We start from the raw sequence: 21,548 nt of genomic DNA on the forward strand, positions 1-21,548 counted from the left end.
ACTCACAGGAGTACTTTTAAAAAATATGAAATCGAACGAAATACACACAAGAACTTTCTGCTGAAAACTACAAAAGATTAAAGATAAATCAAAGACCTAAATAATCTACCATGTTCATGGACTGTGAAACTGGCAATTCTCTCCAAATTGATCTACAGATTCAACACTATCCCCATGAAAATCCCACTATCATTAGAACTAGAGACAATGCCTACGTCTCCTAAATCCCAAAACCAGTTTTGTTTTTTGAATAAGCATCTCTACGCTCTAGTTAACAATCCAAAGTTATGCTGTGTATTACTGATGTAGCATAATTAAATTTATTTAAAAATTATTTATATTAATTAAGAAATTAATTTTTATTAAGAAATAATTATTATTTCTCTATTAAGACAGAGAAAATATGGGAGCCATCGAATATAAAACATGACCAAAAAACAAACACAACTGTAAAAGAATCATAAGACTCCTACTAGCACTGGATATAGTTTTTAAATTTCTTATTATAATGTTTTACTAATTTTACACTACATTGAGAATTATAATACAGCAAGTTAAATGGCTCAATATAAACCAAAAATTAGGCCGAGACCAAAACTGACTTCCTTCATTGCAAAAATCCTAAAGTAAAAAAAGAAATAACGATGTTTTAGAACTAGGAAGAAGTGGTCGTTATACAACTTTGTGAATATATTAAATGCCACTAACACTTTAAAATGATTTTATGTCATGTAAGTTTCACTTCAATAAAAACATTACTGAAAAAGTAAATTTATTATTAACTGGTAACTATCTAAAAATAATAGATTCAAGAAATTCTTCAAAGGAAAGAGACTAGAGAGATCATCTAACTCATCCCACTAATGATGATCCAGACGTACTATATATAATGTGATTATTAAAAAATATCAACAAAGATGCAACCATATTATTTTAGGTTTAAAGAGTGAACTCTTACTATCCAAATAGATATGAATAAATTTCCAAACGAATTTATCACTTTTCTAATTTACCATCAGAATTACTACTATCCGAACTCAGGAACCACAGATGTGAATCACAACAGATACTACTCTATTCTAATTCATGCCCTATTATGGCCTTCAAGTAATCAGAATATTTGAAAACCATGTCAAAAAAACCCAGAAACTTCCGATTACATTTGACTTTATGATGTGCGTAATGACTTAACAATCTGTATATTCTTCTGATAACCATCACTAATGTCATATATCCTGGGAAATGTACTTGCCTGACCATCCTTCCCACAAAGACTGTACCTGTCAGAGCAGGAGTGAAGTATTATTTTACTTCCACTGTGCTTACACAGTGCCTAGAAAAGTGTTCAATACCTACTGAAGGGGTTCAAGTGTTTCTTCGTTCAATACAGGGTTTTTAAAATTTTAACTACACTGATAAAATAACCATTTCAGTTTTCCATTTTGACATAATAATTTACAATTATTTATTATTTTCTTACTGTGTGCAGAAGGTACATTTTCCTTTGTAAGCCTTTCTAGCCCTGATTGTATTTCAAATTTAATGATCTGTGGCAACTTTAACAGAAAAATGTTAAACAAGGTAAAGCAGCCTTTTCTTTTTTTTTTTTTTTTTTTAAAGACAGAGTCTTGTTCTGTCAACCAGGCTGGAATGCAGTAGAATGATCTCGGCTCACTGTAACCTCTGTCTCCCAGGTTCAAATGATTCTTGTGCCTCAGCCTCCAGAGTAGCTTGGATTACAGGCATGTGCCACCACACCTGGCTAATTTTTTTTGTATTTTTAGTAGAGATGGGGTTTTGCCATGTTGGCCAGGCTGATCTCAAACCCCTGGTCTCAAGTGATCCTCCCACCTTGGCCTCCCAAAGTGCTGGGATTACAGGCACGAGCCACTGCACACAGCCCAGCCTATTTTTTTTTTTTTCCTTGAGGCAGAGTTTTGCTCTGTCACCCAGGCTGGAGTGCAGTGGCCTGATCTTGGCTCACTACAACCTCCACCTCCTCCCAGGTTCAAGTGATTCTCCTGCCTCAGCCTCCCAAGTAACAGGGACTACAGGCGCACACCACCATGCCTGGCTAATTTTTGTATTTTTTTAGTAGAGCCAGGTGTCACCATGTTGCCCAGGCTGGTCTCCAACTCCTGACCTCAAGTGATCCACCCACCTTGGCCTCCCAAAGTGCTGGGATTATAGGCATGAGCCACTGCGCCCGACCCCGGCCTGACTTTTAATAAGCACCTCTTATCAGCCACATTTTGCATAAATGGAAAAATGGCATTGGACTTACAGCCACAGCTTCTGTTTTCACATCATCATTGCTATCTGGGGCGGTCAGCTCTATGAGGACAGGGCACACTTTGGTCTCCACATCAAATCGTTCAATGAGCTCCTGCTCCAACAGAGCCAGCAAAGCTGCCTGACTTGTTTTCCTCACCTAGGAGAAAAATAACAACACAAACAAAGTACATATGCAACATGACAAAATTCTATCACTTGATTTTTATAAATAAAGATTTCTCATCTCAAAGGGACCCATAACTGGCAAAACTCTGCAAATGAATATTTGTGTTTATTTTCTTCAACTATTACAAAGACTACAGAACTTGGTAGATTGTGTTGTAACAGAGGAAGTGGACAGAGCCATCCTGGTAAAAGATGTCTCACAAAGTAACAAACATTTTAAGGGACCCCTAGGAGGTTACCAAGTGAGAGTGCAGTTACTAGGCATTGTCTATAATGGCATTAAAGGGATCTACTAGATTTGTCAGACTCTAAACACATCTTATCTAAGATAAATGTTCATTTTTGAAAAACAGTAAAACATTCCAAAGAGAACACTTAGGCTAGGCTATTCTCCATATGTTACACTACGTAAATTTCTTTTAAGAACATATAAATGGTACTCTTACCTGATTATTCTGATCTGCAAGATATCTAACCACAATAGGTAGTAAGAATTTTGAAAAAGCGTACGGTATTGAAGGCCGGTTTTCTTGACAAAACAGTGCGATGTGAGGCACTTGTTCCATCAGCTCCGCTCTCACAGTTGGTTCTATTGAAATAACGGCAATGTGAGCAAACATGTTCTCCTGCAGCAACAAAACCTTTATCTGTTCTTGAGGGTACTTAGGAAGGCTTTGGACTTTCATCTTCAAAATATAAAGGACTTGAGACAACATCCTTTAATTCTGCAATCCTTTTCAGAATCATACACAGATCAATCCCATAAGTGAAAGGCGGACCTTATCTTCAACCCAAGCTTCTGTTGTTCACAGTATGCACTGAGTATCTAACCATTTCTTAACAATAAATAAATTTATTCATCACCTACACTGTGCCACACTGTGCTAGGGGTTAAATATCCTATCTGGTATTTACATCAATACTCTGATACATACATAGTATTATCCATAAATTCCACTACTTAAGAACCTACTAGGACAAGTCATAAAAACTAGTTCCTAATCTCAACTTAGTCAATAAATGAAAGACATATAATTAGACTTAAACTAAGACTAAAAATGAGTAAACGAAAATCAAAGATGACAAGTATCTTTTAAAAACCTGAAAAGACCCAAGTGCATATGGCAAATTTAAATGTGAGAAATATGGCATTTCAAATTTCTGGGCTTCAAAAAGATGAAATGTCTAAGAAGCCATAGTAGGAAAATCGGCTAGTTAGCACAGAACAAAAGTTCCTACTGCACATCATAAAGATCAAAAGTACTAAAAGATAATATTAAATGTTCAATCTTGAGGTGGGAAGACAAAATCCAAAAATAAATCATAAGACCAACTAATTTTACTTTATAAAAACTTTACTATAGGCTGGGTGTGCCTGTAATCCCAGCACTTTGAGAGGCCAAGGCGGGCGGATCACTTGAGGTCAGGAGTTCCAGACCAGCCTGGCAAACATGGTGAACCCTGTCTCTACTAAAAACACAAAAATGAGCCAGGTGTGGTGGTGCATGCCTGTAATCCCAGCTACTCCAGAGGCTGAGACAGTAGAATCACTTGAACCCGGGAGGTAGAGGCTGCAGTGAGCCAAGATCGCGCCACTGCACTCCACCCTGGGCGACAGAGCAAGACTCTGTCTCAAAAACAAACAAAAAAACTTAATTACAGATAACAGACACCATACTCAGTTAAAAGGGATAACAGCCTGGGAGCAAATTCATATATAACAGAGTATTAGGAAGTGAACACACTGTTCAAATAAATAATAAGAAAGAAAATAAGGATACAAGTAGGCAATTCATAGAAGACATGCAAATGAGTGAAATACAGACAGACATGATGATTATCAGTAACAAGTCATTGTATCAGACCTAACTAGGACTTTGGTACCCATTATTATTATGCATTATTAAAGTTACATTAAAGTAAATATGTATGAATATGTCTCCTAGGATTTCAGATATCAACAGAGAAATTAACATAGCTTTAAGTAGAAAATACAGTATTTTGCAAAGCTCAGAATCTTATCAACAAACCAATATCTGGAATTTCTATTATACTGTTGTACCATGTGAAGTTGGCCAGATATGAACAAAATAGAGTGTTTCTGTTTTGAAGAAAAACCTAATTTAAAAAAAAGTAAACATACAGGCCTCTGCTTTTCTCACGGATCCTGAATTTTCTAAGTTAACGCTGACAATTGCTTATATTTTTGAAGCAAATGGAGGACACAAGTTATGGTTTCAGTTAAAAATGAAATCAGCAACTTTTCTTTGTTCAAAGCCCTGCTTAGGCAAATAGACTAATGGGCGGGGCGCAAATAAAGCCCAGAACAGACACATGCATGTACAGACAACCGATTTATTAAAAGGTGAACTGGGAAAGATGGTCTTCCCAGTTGTGTCAACTGGCTACTCACATTAAAAAAAAAAAAAAAATGAAACTTGTCCTCCACTTCGTATCATGCACATGAATAAATTCCAGGTGGAATACAGATCTGAATGTCAAGGCAAAAAACAATAAGGCTTCTCTGTGGTAGAGAATACAGGAAAAGATATTTATGACTTTGAGATTGGAAAAAATCTCTAAGAAGACACAAACGGCATGACCCATAAAGGAAAAACACTTCTCTTCTTTAAGAAGCATCACTATGAGTGCAAAGACAAGCCACAGAGTGAAAAAGATATCTTTAATACACATAAATGACATAGGGCTCATATGCAGAATGAATTCCTGTAAATCTGTAAGAAAATGACTGTCAATTTTTTAAAGGAGGAAGAGACTTAGACATTTCAAAAAAGAAGAAGCCGGGCACGGTGGCTCATGTCTGTAGGGAGGCTGAGTCAGGTGGATCACTTGAGGTCAGAAGTTCAAGACCAGCCTGGCCAACATGGAGAAATCCCATCTCTATTAAAAATACAAAAATTAGCAGGGCGTGGTGGTGCATGCCTGTAATCCCAGTCACTCAAGAGGCTGAAGCAGAAGAATCACTTGAACCCAGGAGAAGGAGGTTGCAGTGAGCCAAGGTCATGCCATCACACTCTAGCCTGGGTGACAGAGTGGGACTCCATCTCAAAAAAAAAAAAAAAAAAGATACCCAAATAGCCAGTAAGTGTATAACCAGGTATGAACTTCATTGGTTACTGAGGAAATGCAAATTACAACCACAATGAGATACCACTATACACCCATCCATTCCAGGGGAAAATAAAATAAAAGCAGATGGTAAATTTGGGGGAATAAAAAAATCAAGATAAAAGCTAATGAAAGGTAAGGCAGAAGACTGAAAGGTTCTCAGCTGCTTATTTGTCTAAACTAAGGATACGTATTTCATTCACTTCAGAGCTATGTTATTATTCAATAGTCTTTATCTTACCCAGATATCGCAGTAAGCCCAGTCCTAAAAATTAGAAACCTCAGGGTCAAATCCTCTCTCTTCCTCACTCTATCCAGAGGTTAGCCTTGGAATCTCTCCTAGTACTTCAATTTCTATCCAACAAGTCATCCTTATAACAATTAACTGGCTGGTCACGGTGGCTCATGCCTGTAATCTCAGCACTTTGGGAGGTTGAGGCAGGTGGATCACTTGAGGTCAGAAGTTCCAGACCAGCCTGGCCAACATGGTGAAACCCCTTCTCTACTAAAAACACAAAAATTAACTGCGTGTAGTGGCGCACGCCTGTAATCCCAGTTATTCGGGAGGCTGAGGCAGGAGAATTGCTTGAACCTGGGAGGCAGGGGTGGTTGCAGTGAGTGGATATCACGCCACTCTGCTCTAGCTTAGGCAACAGAGGGAGACTCTGTCTCAAAAACAAAAACACCCAATTAATTGGTATAGTCTTCCAATTAGTCTTCTTGTCACCCATCTTTTTCACCATATCAGTTCATACTGCTACACTACACTGTCCTAAATCACAAAACAGGTAAAGTCATCAGCATGGTTTATTATAAACCTTTACAATCTAGCCCTCATCTAACTTATTTAACAGCCTAATTTTTCTAACTTGGAAACTCAGCAGGTTAGTCTCATTGTCAGGTTGGCCTCACTGTTGACCAAAGGGGCCACCATCTTGAACTCCTCTCTCTCTGTCTTTTCCCCTCCTGGGTATGCCCTTTTCCCTCTCTACCTCCCATCATTCTGTCAAATCCAACTTAAATGTCACTAACTTTCTGAAGCCTGCCCTAATCCTTCCCACTATAATTTATTGTTTATATGTTGGCTGCATTCACTAAACTGTTAACTTGATGACAGAAATCCTTGTTCACCTTAATAACTGCTCTAGCATTTAATCTAGAGCCTGGTATAGAGTATGTACTGTTTGATGTATACTGAATGAATGGAATTATGTCAATAGAGACATTTACTATGAATTTACCAATGTGAGAACATATTTTAAAATACACACAAACACACTTACAAAAAAAAAAACTCTGGAGTTGGTAACCAGGTAAAGGAAAACACAAATCTATCCTTAAAGAATATCTGTCTCTACTAAGGAATGTAACCATAATAGGCTATAACAGTGCCATGAATTTATGTTAAATTGTTATTTAACTTAAATCAAATTAAAAAAATAGGTAAAAATTATACTTGATGAGACCCCTCTTAAAACCATTCTAGAACAAGCATATACATAAGCAATTATGTACACAAAGGTAGATTATTGCTCAGTTAAGCCTACAAATGTTCTGCCCACCCTGTAAGAATATTAGAAACATTTAAGGCTTATGTAAACATTTAACATATTCCCATTAAAATGAACTGCTCATCAAAAGATGAGCTTGTCTAAAAATTAAAAAATAGGGCTTGCTGAGATGCCAAAAAGTCGGTCAGAGGTGGAAAATATACTTTAATAAAGATAATAGATTTAAGGAAAAAAGTTCTAAAATTTTTGGATGGTTTCTAAAATCAAGTACAAAAATATGCTTAATATTACCTTAAAATAGTTTTATGTGTTAAGTATTAAGTATATTTTACTACAACAAAAGATATATTTATAAAAACTTTTAACATCACCATTTTCTAAGCCTTAAATCAAGTTTACCTCTTTCTTAAGCAGACTTTCTTATCTTCACTTTGGAGATAAACCAGCTTTAGTTTTACAAATAGTTAATCAACATTTTTTGCAAGTGAGAAACCACACAGAAAGCAAGCTTTCTATACTTGCCTAAAATAATTTGTAGCCTCCTCCATCTCTTTTAATGTATTCAAAATTATTCTATATATTTTTATTAATCCTAAAATATTAATATACATGATACAAAACAATGTTTTAAGATTTGTTTTGATGAGAAATTTCTAAAATTAAACTAAATGAGCCCACTGTAAAATGTCCAGATCTCAGTAACAAATTTTACTTTTGTTGTCACTGATGGGTTTGATAATTACTTAGGAAATATTTTAAAGCTATCTCATATCACATTAACTTTTTCATTAGTTTTTAGAAACACAAATTTGGTCAAAGAAACCTTTCTAGAACAGAGTAAATTCACTTTCTCCACATATACCTGAATCATCGGCCAATCTGCTAATTCTTTCCAAAACAGCAATACAATCTCTTTCATCATCACAGACTTCCCTCAAGGTATCCAGCAAACTCCGGGCCACCATTTGTCTACACAGAAAAACAAAATTATGTATGTTCAATGGCATCGACAGCTAATATCCAGAATTTTAATTTTTTGAGATAGGGCCTCATTCCTGTTGCCCAGGCTGGAGTGTAATGGTGTGATCATGGCTAACTGCAGCATTGACTTCCCTGGCTTAGGTAATCCTCCCACCTCAGCCTCCTGAGTAGCTGAGACTACAGGCATGCACCACCACACCTGGCTAATTTTTAAATATCTTTAGTAGAGATGCTGTTTCACCATGTTGCCCAGGCTGGACTCAAACTCCCAGGCTCAAGCAATCCACCTGCCTTGGCCTCCCAAAGTGCTGGGATTATAGGCATGAGTCACTGCACCTGGCCAATATCTAGAATTTTAAAAGACAAAATCTGCATATTTTTTAAGAAAATTTTATCTTACTACATTATTAAAACATATATTAGGTCTATAATTTTCTAAGTGGCAAATGGCAGTATTGATTTTATTTTAACAAGATGAGACTGAATATTTACAACTTGTTTTAATCTTTATCTAACTGATTTGGCAAAAAGTCACCAAAAATTCATTTCAGTTGTCCTTCAATTATAATGAAAAAACACACTCATTCATTATACAAAATGTTATCCTTACATATTTTTAGTAGTATGAGTTTTGCATAGCTATACCCAAAAAATCTGAACCAAGACTTTCTGATTTCCCAGAAAAGTGTGATACAGGTGGTCTGGGATCATAGCTGGACAAACACAATGCAGTAGGAAGAGTGCTGGCTCTTGGTCACTGCTGTGTGACCCAGTGACCTTGAGCATCACTCGTCACACAGCAGGTATACAACATCATGTGTTGAAGGAATAATGTACGTCCCAATAAGCAATTTACATGAATACCAAAATTATGTCCAGTGGCAGAAAAGCAATGGTAATTAATGGTAATCTTTTTGCAAAGAAAGCGTGTTGTATGCTTACTAGGATCAAAGAATAAACAAGTACAAAACTGTTCATGCTATGATTATGAATAAAACTTGGTGACTCAGATTGTGCCTGTTAATAATACCTGCTTTAAAGTAGATACTTTCATTTTCCCTACTGAAGTTAATAAAACCACCCTTCCACTTCCACTTTAACAAAAAGAATATGCACATACCTGTTAAATACGTTCTCACTTGCAGCATACTTGTCCAATCTCCCCAGGGGCGTCAACATTTCATCTTGTGAGACAAAGTCCAGGGCTGAAGGTATAATAATCACATCAGACTCTGAGCTGTAGTCATCCACACCAACTATCAGAGACATCAGAAATACTCCTTATAACACTTTGAAACTAAAATGTACCCCTTGCCTGTCTGAAGCAGTAAAAATCTGTTTCTGGAATGGTACAAAAAAAATCACAAGAGACTCTCAGAATCAATCCAGAAGCCACAAATAACTAAAAGATACCTCCTCTCCTTTTTCTACAGATATGTTCTACTTGGCTCTATAAGCACAAAGTTCTACTTGGCTCTAAAAGCACAAAGGTCAGAGGCTACAGAAACTCAGTATGCAAGAAACAGTGATCAGTCTTGAGAACATGTTCAATCAAGACACTAACAACTTGTGAATAGGCACACAAAAAGTCAAGTACCGATATAGTTAATCCTGCAATGTAGAAGATAAAGCTAATGAAACTGGTATCTAACTTCACTTAATAGAGGAAAGCTAAAAACATTAGTATATCTATATGCATTAAACAAATATTTATTAAATACATTTGTGCCAAGTACTATGGTAGATGCTGGGGAAGCAACAATGAAAATACTAACGTTTCTGCCTTCAAAGAGCTAATATTCTACAGAAAACAATCTACTTTAAAATGATCATTGTAATAAAAGTATGTATTAATACAAACTAGAAGGCCAGACACCCACTCAAGCTGCAGGAGAAGGAAGAGAAGACCAAGAACGAATGGCTAAAAACTAACCAAAAGGTAATTATTTCAAAGGAACCAAGCAATGAGTGAAGGTATTGATTAAACAGCATCTACTACCAAAGGAGTCAAAGAAGAACTGAAAGGTGCCCACTGAATTTGGTACTTTTGTGCCATGCTATGTGACAAGGGCGATTTTCCATTGTATGAAAGCTGAGAAGCCAAACCTGACTGAAGAGGTAAAGGAAAATATAATAAAGTGAAGACAATGAATACAAAATATACTTTCCAGAACTGTGGTTGTGATATAGTAAACTGGATTAGATTACTAGCCAGGGCATTCAAGCAAAATAAAGATTATTTATTTTGTTTTGTTCCTAATGTTTAACAGAAGACAAAGATTTACATATGGTTATATAATGAAAGTAAACAGTCAACAAACAAATATAAATTGAAGTTTTAGCAATAAGAAAATATTACCGACAGAAACACCATGAGGTTGGAAAGGATGGGATCCAGAGCTAAATCAGGGCCTTTCCCAAAGCCCTAAGAGCTTTCCAAGAAATTTTTATTATGATTTCCTGGCACTTCTATTCTATCCCCTGCATTACTTGATTTACTTTCTCAATAGTGCCTGTCAACATCTGGTATGTATTAGTTGTTTTACTTATTGTCGGTCTCTCTAGAGTAAGTTATTGGCTCCATGAGGACAGAAATTTATATCCCATACACTGCTTCATCTCCAGGATATTTCCAGGCACAAAGTAAGCATTTAAGTATTTTTGAAACAAATAAATCTGTTCATCACTCACAATGAGATTTTGGCTTTGCTCCTTTAGCTCTTTTCTTAGAACAGAAAAAGAAAACCACCTAAGAAACTCCTCCCAAATGTTGCTAAATGAGAGACAGAAAAGATTCATCATTTCCTGATGAACTGTTATTGCTATTAGGGCATTTTTAAATGCTTGTTTTTAAAGTAAATGTGCATATACCATGGGCCCATCTTACAGAACTGACTAAACAGGTAACATTTTTACTCCCAATAGAACATTATCAAAAAGAGACCACAACAGTTCCTTTTGTTAAAATAAAAATAACTTCTGTACTTAAAGAATACTTAAACATGATCTTCCACTTTTGACAAAGGATGGGTTAACAGGAATCAGCTTAACCCTCACACCTTAAATGGTAAATAAATAAATAAATAAAATGACAGAGCCAGGCATGCTGATAGTGTCTGTAGTCCCAGCTACTTAGGAGGCTGAAGCAGGAGGACTGCTTGAGCATGGGAGGTCGAGGCTGTATTCTTCTATAACTGCATTTGTGAATAGCCACTGCACTCTAGCCCCTGAGAAACACAGTGAGACCCCCATCTCTTAAAAAAAAGATAAAACATATGAAGCCATGGTTTCAGACACTGGACAAAAGACAGTACTGGACAGTGATCTCTGAGAAAGACAGGACAAATGAAATGAGCCCTATATTCCTCCAGCTAACTTCCTGGAAATAATTTCCAGAGCACTAGGAGGGTCCAAATATAATCCCAGCAGACTCCTCGAGTTGAGGAGACAGAGTTGAGAATTCAGGGAGGCCAAGGCAGCTAGAATTGGCAGAGGAAGAGTATCAGAGAGGAGGGACCTTCACAGAGAAAGAACTTCAGAAAGCTGCAGAAGGTCCCTTTGAGTCTTTAGGTGAGTATTGAAACAGTTTATGTGTGTGAGGAAACTACTCAGTATTCTGGGAAAAATAATTACCCGAAATGATCAAGTGAACGAATCCTCGATTATCACAAAGGACAAGGACTAGTTTATGTCTCCAACAACAAAAATTTTAAAAATTCTAAAATAAATGAGGCAAAACGCCTAAGAAGTGGCAAATAATTCTCCTGGTTTTGCCTAACAAAGCTTAACAGGCTTTAAAAGAAACAAACTATCTCCAAGAAACTGTGTCACAGAACAAAACTCCAGTATGTAAATGAATATAAAAATAGCTAGCACTCAACAAGGTAAACTCTACAATGTCTAGCATCCAATAAAAAATTACTAGGCACACAAAAGGCTGGAAAATACAAACCATGAGGCAAAAAATTCTACAACAGAAACAGACCCAGGACAAAAAATATAGAATTAGTAGATAAGAACATTGAAAGTTATTTTAACTATATTCCATACATTTAAGAAGGCAGAAAAAAAGAGCACATTAAGAAGAGAGATGGAAGATGATATGAAAGACCTAAATTGATCTTTTAGAGATGAAAAAAAGATACAAAAAATACACGGGATGGGATCAAGAGCAGATTAAACATTATAGAGGAAAAAAAAGTGTTACCTTTAAGAAAAAGCGTAAGAAAAATATCCTAAATGAAACAGAAAAAATATGGAGGAGGAAGAGAATTAAGCATCAATCAATTGTAGGAAAACTCCAAGCATCTAAATATATGTGCAAATGGTCCCCAAAGAAGAATGGGAGATATAAAATATATTTGAAGAAATACTGGACAAAATTTTCCCAAATTTGATAAAAACTATCAATCTACAGACAGATTCAAGGGGTTCAATGAAACCCATGAGCAAAAAACATGAAGAAAAGTATACCAAGGCACAATATAATCAAATTGCTTAAAGCTAGTGATAAGAACTTTTAGGCAGCCGGAGAAAAACTCATGTTACATACAGAAAAACAAAAGAATGATAGCAGACTTTTCCATCTAAAATACAAGCCAGAAGACAGTAACGTCTTTCAAGTACATAAAGAAAAATACCTACAACTCCATACCTAAGAAACAGAAATCTTTCAAATATGAAGCTGAAATAAAGATTTTTTCAGCCATACAAAAACTGACATCATCATCAGCAGACATACACTATAGGAAATAATGAAGCAAATCATTCAAGCAAAAGGAAAATTACACCAGATGAGAATCTGGATCTATACAAAAGAATAAAGGGCATCAGAAACAATTAATATGTGGCCGGGCACAGTGGCTCACGCCTGTAATCTTTTCAGTTTGAGAGGCCGAGGCAGATGGATCACTGGAGCTCAGGAGTTCAACATCAGCCTGGGCAACATGGTAAAACCTTGCCTCTAAAAAAAATACAAAAATTAGCTGGGCATGGTGGCGTGCACCTGTAGTCCCAGCTACTTAAGGGGCTGAGGCAGGAAGACTGCTTGAACCTGGGAGGTCAAAGCTGCAGTGACCTGAGATGGCACCACTGCACTCCAGTCTGGAGGACAAAGCAAGACCCTGTCTCCAGAAAAAAAAAGAAAGAAAAGAAGAAAAGGTTAATATGTGATAAAAAATTTCTTATTTTTCAAATCTCTAAGATAACTGCTTAAATAAAAATATGTACTAAAAAATAAATGGATAAATATATATTGTGGGGTTCACAACATATGTAGAAGTATAATGTATGACTATAATAGCACAAAGGCAGGAAAAGGGTAAAGTATACTGTTATAAAGCTCTTACGCTGTGTGTGAAGAGATACATATTACTTGAAGTTAGACTGTGGAAAGGTAAAAATGCATATTAATTATAAACTCTAAAGCAATCATTATTTAAAAAGAAACACACATACACCAAAGACATACAACTGCTAAGCCAGTACACCCCATAAGTAATCTAAAAGGAGGCAGAAAAAGAGAATAAAGGGATCAAGGAAGAGATGGGACAACAAATGAGAAACAACAAGATAAAGAGATTTAAACACAACCATATCAGTAACTACATTAACTGCAAATGGTCTAAATAGCCCAACTAAAGGCAGAGTCTGTCAAATTGGATTACAAACAACACCTAACCATGAACATAAGTATACAGTGCAGCTTATTCTGGTCTATAATTCATAGCAAAATACCTTATTAATTATAAATCAGAGCTGTAAAAGCCACTCAGCCACTCTCATCCGGCCTCAGTTTTCTCCTTTATAAGACTGTTAAGCTAGCATAACCTTGAAGCACCTTTATAAAAGGCTGTAGAATTCTATGACTATGACCAAACTGTTTCATCAGTCTCATACTTGTTAATCTTAAAGATAAACAATAAAATTGATTCTGGCCCATAAAAAGCAGAGGGCAGTGGAAAAAAACTCCTACAGCTGTGACTGTCAAACATAATTATGTTCAAGACAAGCTCGGAGCACTTACCTAAAATGCAGATACCTAGATCCCACACTCAGATACTGATTATGTTAGTCTGGAGTTAAGGCTCAGGAGCATTTATTTTTAAATAAATAATCCCACTAATTTAAATGCAGACTGTTAAACAACCATACTTAAGAAGCATACTCCTAGAAGGTAACAAAATCATACTCTGCTTCAAATGTTTTACTACCACTCTATCATGATTGATAATCACTTCCATACAAACGGAGTGTTCCACTCTGGTACAGACACTGGGGACAAACGTTCACTTCTATTTCCCAAAAAAAAAAAAAAAATTACAATCCTAGGAGTAATCTCTGAAACACACTAGAAGGTACAGCTGGAAAGATAATGGAGAAACTAAAACTGAGTACTAAAAAATATTCAGCTAACCCAAAATAAAGTCTGGAAAGGAGTAACAGAGGAAAAAATCATAAGTCAAACAGAAAATAAATAGCAGAACCACAGACCTAAATGCAACTAGATCAATAATTACATTAAATATAAATGGACTAAAATATTTCATTTAAAAGGCAAAGATTATCAGACTATCGGAGGGATACATTTTTAAAGACAAAATTTCAACCATTAGGTTGAAAATAGTTTTTCAAAAAGATATAACACAAAATAGCAAGCATAAGAAAGCTGGAGGCTGGGTGTGGTGGCTCACGCCGATAATCCCAGCACTTTGGGAGGCTGAGGTAGGTGGACTGCTGGAGCTCAGGAGTTTGAGACAAGAGCAGCCTGGGCAACATGGTGAAACCCCATCTCTATAAAAGATACAAAAATATTAGCTGGGGGTGGTGGTGCACACCTGTGGTCTCTGCTACTTGGGAGCCTGAGGTGGGGGGATCACTTGAGTACGGGAGGCAGACGTTTCAGTAAGCTGAGATAGCTCCACTGCACTCCAGCCTGGGTGACAGAGTGAGACTGTCTCAAAAAAAGAAAAAAGAAAAAATGCTGGAGTAGCTATATTATTATGAGACAAAACAGATCAAAGACAAGGAGTATTACTAGAAATGGAGACATTAGTATTTCAAGACTCTTGAATTCTTATGTAGCTCTGCATAACTAAAGTTTACAGATTCTTGAACACTGTAATAGCAGCAATAGCCCTATACTGTTTCATGGCTTTTAAAATCCAGCCTCTTTCACTGATGAAGTAAAAAAACCATACATCACCTTTTAATGTTATTTGAATTTTTTAAATGACCAAAAAGCAAATAATACAGTGTTCAAACCAGGTTGTTATTGTTACTGTTGTTTTTTTTTTTTTTTTTTTTGGGGAAAAAAAAAAAAAGCGTATACTGGCCGGGCACAGTGGCTCATGCCTGTAATCCCAGCACTGTGGGAGGCTGAGGCAGGTAGATCACTTAGAGGTTAGGAGTTCGAGACCAGCCTGGCCAACATGGTAAAACCCCGTCTCTACTAATACAAAAAAATTAGGCATGGTGGTGCATGCCTGAAATTCCAGCTACTTGGGAGGCTGAATCACAAGAATCACTTGAATCTGGGAAGTAGAGGTTGCAGTTGAGCCAAGATGGCACTGCTGCACTCCAGCCTGGGTGACAGAGTGAGACTCTGTCTCCAAAATAAATAAATAAATCGTTTTTTTAAAAAGCATATATTAACAGTGACCACTCTGAAATGCTTTTTCTAATTATATCTGTTCTCCCAAAATACCAATACTCCCTTCTTCCCTATAAACTTACTGTCTTAAATAGGTGTCATTGCTAGCTGAAGGGGAGCCAGGATAAAAAGTTAAAGGGAAGATCACTCGTAAGCTCAAGACAGATTTCCAATAAATAATTAAATAGGTATTTTTCATTTTGCAAAACCTAATATTTAATTATAAAGTAAAAGATTCCATGAAAAAGTTATGTGGCACATCTTTTAATTGAAAATTGGGTTTTTGGTGAATCTTAACAGAACAGAATAGAATCCTAAAAGAATAGCTTTTTTTGTTTTGTTTTGTTTTTTGAGACAGAGTCTTGCTCTGTTGCCCAGGCTGGAGTGCAGTGGCACAATCTCAGCTCACTGCAACCTCCACCTCCCAGGTTCAAGCAATTCTCATGCCTCAGCCTCTTGGGCATCTGGAATTACAGGCAGGCGCCACAACACCTGGCTAATTTTTGTATTTTTAGAAGAGACGGGGTTTCACCATGTTGCCCACGTTGGTCTTGAACTCCTGGCCTCAAGTGATCCGCCCGCCTTGGCCTCCCAAAGTGCTGAGATTACCTGCGTGAGCCACCGCGCACAGCCAAAAGAATAGAATTCTTAATAGGAAGAGAAACCTAGGATATAAACTAAGGCCCTATACTTAAAGCTTTAGTTCATCTTATCTCTAAGACCCTTTGAAAACTGCTGCTAAACATAAACTAGGCTCAATATAACCTTCTAGTTCCAAATCATGAAAGGAATCAATGTTACAATACAAATAAAGAGAACATCAGGAAGGAAGATGACAAGGGAAAGAAACAACAAAACAACAACATTAATCCTTGTTACCTATAGAACTGTCTTTTTGTATAGATGTGAGATTATGTAACAGCACAAAACAATTGTCATAGTTCCAGAAGTATCCTCTCTATATACTACTTGCAGTTTCCTGAATCTAACATAGAAATCCAAAGTAGCAGAAGAGAAATTCCAATTTTTCGCTTTTTTTAATTTAAGAAAAAGTGCTTAAAACGTAATAGTTTAAAAGTTGCGGCCAGGCGCGGTGGCTCATGCCTGTAATTCCCAGCACTTTGGGAGGCCAAGGCAGGCGGATCACGAGGTCAGGAGATTGAGACCATCCTGGCTAACACGGTGACTAAAAAATACAAAAAAAAATTAGCCGGGCGTGGTGGTGGGTGCCTGTAGTCCCAGCTACTCGGAGGCTGAGGCAGGAAAATGGCATGAACCCGGGAGGCAGAGCTTGCAGTGAGCCGAGATTGCGCCACTGCACTCCAGCATGGGTGACACAGCAAGACTCTGTCAAAAAAAAAAAAAAAAAAAGTTGCACCTTTCCTTTGGCCATGTGCGGTGACTCATGCCTGTAATCCCAGCACTTCAGGAGGCCAAGGTGGGCTGATCATCTGAGGTCAGAAGTTTGACACCAGCCTGGCTGACATGGTGAAATCCCATCTCTTCTAAAAATACAAAAATTAGCTGGGCTAAAACAGGAGAATCGCTTCAAACCAGGAGGAGGAAGTTGCAGTGAGCCGAAATCACGCCACTGCACTCCAACCTGGGTGACATACCGAGACACTGTCTCAAAAAAAAAAAAAAAAGGCGGGCCCACCATAAAATTGTACATAGTCATAGCAAAATTGCGTGAAAAGAACAGAAGATTTTTAAGGTAAGAGAGATCCGGATTCAAATCCCATTTTGTCACTTATTATATTCATCTATAAAATAATGGTTAAGACTTTTAAGACACAGTGATAATGTCTGTAACAGTGTTAGGCAAATAAGCAAATGTTCCCTCCCACTTTGCATTTCAGTTTGTTTCTAGATACAGAATATCTGTGTGTGGTTTCCAACTGTTTTTGTTTTCATTCATTTCATGTAACCAGTAAGTAGGGAAACCATGTGTTTTTAACAGTTTTCATTCAACCAATCAGTAGTCTTAATATAAATAAGACAGCACATACACTATCTAATGTCAGGCACCAAACAAGGAATATACTATAAAAACTAGAAAAAAAATTGTGCATGTATGTACATATATGGGTATACGTTGTATGTATGTGTGTGCATATATAGACATACACACTCTACTAAGAAAAGATACATGGTATAAGACCGTATACCAACAAAATATGCTGTTAACTATTATACTTCTAAGTTCACCCTGATAAGAGAAGGCTTCGAAGTCAAGCCGATTCTTGGAAAATACACTGGAATTTGCCAAGCAGGACAGAGGAGGAGGGCATTCTAAGCAGAAAATTCCAAAGATAGGGAGTCAAAGAAAACTATTTCATGTCTCCAAAATTACAAGTAATTTGGTATAGATGGGGCATAAGGTTGATACAGAAGCAAGGCAAAAGGAGTAGGGAAATACGACCAACCAAAATCGACTGACTCTGCCTTCTGATTTTTAAAGAGTAACATTAATACATTTTGCAAAATCATCTTACCTGGCTAGAGAAATCACATTACTACTCTGTAATTCAGAATGACATTTGAGATTTTTCCAAGCAACAACTTGACTCAACAGTTATCTCGGAAAAACAGACAACTCCAGGCAACATGTATACTTACTCAACTATGCTACAAAAAAATCTGACTAAAATTATCAATTATTAAGATCTTTTTTTAATTAAGAAGCAAAGATCATGTTATCACTTCCAAGCGAGATGACCTGTTTTTACACAGCATTCTAACAGAACTTCAGGCTTCATTTCCTAGCACTCCTCTTCCAATGATCCTACCAGTCTTAGTTGTCAAAGAGCAAGAGGGGGAAGGAAGGAATACACAGAAGCCCTAACTTTCTCAAGAGTACAATACAGTCATCTCTCGGTATTTGCAGGGAATTGGTTCCAGGACCAACCCCCAATGAATACCAAAATCCAGGGATGCTCAAGCCCTGATATAAGATGGTGTAGTATTTGCATGTAATCTATATACAGGTTCCTCTGTACCTTAAACCATCTCTAGATTACTTAACAATGTAAATGCTATGTAAATAGTTGGTTATACAGTATTATTTGTATTTTTTAAATTGTTCTGCTGTTTTCTATTTTTAAAAATATTTCAACTCACAGTTGGTTGAATCCCCAGGTGTGGAATCTTGAATGTGGAAGACCAACTGTATTCTCCACCTGCATCAATACTGTAAGTATGACTCTTTTCTATTCCTTGTTAAATATGCTCAAATATACTACAAATTCAAGCTAATTTCACGGTCATTCAATAAGAATCTTGAATCTGCAATTCTTATCAAATCTTACAATCCTTGGAAGATGTCCCAAATCTCTATTTATTAAAAGTCCCTGAAACCATCTTCAAAAAACCCAACTTCCATTCCTACCTTATTATCATCACACATGCATTTACTCTATTCTGCCAAGTTGGGGTGGGGGCGGGGGGGGGAGAAGTGCCAGCAACCAAGAGAACAAAAGCAAGAAATAGTCTGAATAGTGCACTTGACCACCATACCATCCAACTCAGTGAGCATACACATGCTTCAGAGTGTGAGAGAGAGATGGAGAAGTGCTATTCCCTCGGCTTGTCTCAGTCCCCACAGGATTCTCAAAAAGCCATGCTGCTATGGTCTGAAGACACCTATTTTTCCAACAACATGGCTCTTAAACTCCAACCATCTCACCCAGGACTCAACCATAGAAACAATAATGTTACAATGGTGAAAGTGAATGTCGCCATGGAAACTGTACTTTATGATCCATAGAAAGGTATTTAAGGACGAGTCTCACTACATGGGGTTTTTCCTTTTATGGTGAATCTAGAACCTAAGCTTGCTATTCCCTAAAATGGCTTTTTCTCATCAAACTTCTTAAAGGTACAGTTCCCCCTTGGCAGCCTTCACCAAGACAAACAAAATGTCTTCTCTTTCACTCTGTGACTCTTCTCAAAGATCAGCAATCCTTCTCAGACCAATTAGTTTTACTTCTCTACAGCTTTTCACAATGCTGACACCTGCCATCCCAACATCATCTTCTTAAAATTATCTTAAGTCTCTGGAAGTGCACAATCCTGAGTATTTTTCTACTCTTCTGGCCTATTCTTGCTTACTTCTCTTTTATGTAGTAGTTTTCCCTATACTTTTGTCCTTATACATATACATCACACATATACCCTCTTCCCCTCCTTGGTAAACCCAGTCATTTGCAGCTATCACATATTGTGCAGATGACCCATGAAGTCATCTTGTCCTGATCCCCAGAGCCATATTTGCAAGTACATTGTAAAATCTCCACCTCCATGTCATATTTATTCTGAAAACTAAACTGTCCAAACTACTCTTATAAAATCAGCTCATCCTCATGACTTTCCAATCACCATCATTTTTCCCACTCAACTTCAGATACCAAACACGAGGTCTTCATTTGTTGTTTAAAACACTATTCTTTCTTGCCCCCATATCTAATCAGTTCCTAAGAACCATAAATTCTGCTTTTATAAAGTATTCTGTATCTATTCCCTCCTTTTAAGTTCCCAACACTCTAACTCAGAGACTCTGATATATTTTGCCTAGAGCAAACTGGGGTATTCAAACCCCATGAAGGTACATGAAGATTTATAGCTTAATAATTACAACTTTATCAGATTGGATAACTCTAAGGGATTTTCCAGACCCCAGCTTCCAGGGGTTTCTATCCCAAAAATGTGCCTGAGGGTTTTGGATCCAAGGCTTTTCCCTTCACATTCTTGAATCTGAGAAAGGCATTATCTCTAAGCTGTCTCAAAGCTACTAGGATGCACTGCTCCAAGATAGAAAAAAACCTTCCACACTGAACAATGGAACCTTTTGAAATATTGATGAAAATGTTAAGTGATCAATTCTCTAAATACTGTAATGAATACTTTTACAAGTCAGATGGTTTTCAACCCTTTGTTGAAATATTTCAACAAATTTCAACAAAATTTCAAAAATATTGAAAGACTGAAAGCACATTAAAAATAATTTTTGTAATTTTTTTGCACATAAGTTGGAAGCAGTTCAAGAAAATGAGTGGCACTGCCAACAAAACCATTTCCATTCCCATCGACTTATTTATGCAACAAAATTTCTCAGTGCTTATAGCTCTTAAAATGAAAAGTAGAAATGATGTTAAGTATTATCTCATTCTAAGCAATAACTTCTGTTTATCCATGAATGCATAATTATTTTGTAAAATTCCCATACATTTCAATAAGAGATGTCTTTTTGATAAAATGTTATTTACTAGGTTTTTTCAATTTGTAATATATTCTGGTTGATCAACCAAGTATTAATAACGGAAACTCAATAAAACTAAGTTTTATATTAACAGGAAATTCAAATTTTTTATTTTTTAATTTTTGAGAGAGTCTCATGTGATCATGGATCATTGCAGCCTCGACCTCCCAGGATCACGCAGTCCTCCCAACTCAGCCTCCCTAGTTGGGACTACAAGTGCATGTGCCACCATGCCCAGGTAATTTTTTTTATTTTTTGTAGAGCTGGTGGTCTATGTTGCCAGGGTTGGTCTCAAACTCCTGGGCTCAAGTGATCCTCCTGCTTCAACCTCCCAAAGTGCTGGGATTACAGGTGTCAGCCACCTTGCCTGACATAAAATTTAAATTTCTCTTTACCTATTTTTGGTGCAAAGAAATGTGACTGGGCAATCAACTCTCAAGCATGAAAATACACCAAGGTAAATTTCTGTGTGGAAAATGAAAAGAGATAAACAAAAAAATGCAAGAGTCTCAATTTAAAGAATTTATTCACAATTTTTTTGTTTTATTTGTCTCTTACG

The 21,548-nt window shown here is 36.8% G+C and overlaps 1 protein-coding gene across 11 annotated transcripts in view; it reads right to left on the bottom strand.

The window, feature by feature from the left end:
* The window catches only part of PPP4R1 (protein phosphatase 4 regulatory subunit 1), a 72,037-nt gene that overhangs the window by 39,099 nt on the left and 11,390 nt on the right, over positions 1 to 21,548 (bottom strand). For 6 of the 11 annotated variants that reach the window (XM_063641058.1, XM_063641079.1, XM_063641083.1 and 3 more), the window contains 4 exons: positions 9,202 to 9,337; positions 7,963 to 8,069; positions 2,907 to 3,049; positions 2,285 to 2,431 (listed from right to left, as the gene is read on the bottom strand). In XM_063641058.1, coding sequence (XP_063497128.1) covers positions 2,285 to 2,431; positions 2,907 to 3,049; positions 7,963 to 8,069; positions 9,202 to 9,337 — 533 coding nt within the window. The remainder of the gene's footprint in view (positions 1 to 2,284; positions 2,432 to 2,906; positions 3,050 to 7,962; positions 8,070 to 9,201; positions 9,338 to 21,548) is intronic. The other 5 variants (XM_063641061.1, XM_063641090.1, XM_055238374.2 and 2 more) reach the window with 1 other exon arrangement.

This window comes from Symphalangus syndactylus, chromosome 1, assembly GCF_028878055.3.
Source record: "Symphalangus syndactylus isolate Jambi chromosome 1, NHGRI_mSymSyn1-v2.1_pri, whole genome shotgun sequence".
NCBI lineage: Eukaryota > Metazoa > Chordata > Mammalia > Primates > Hylobatidae > Symphalangus > Symphalangus syndactylus.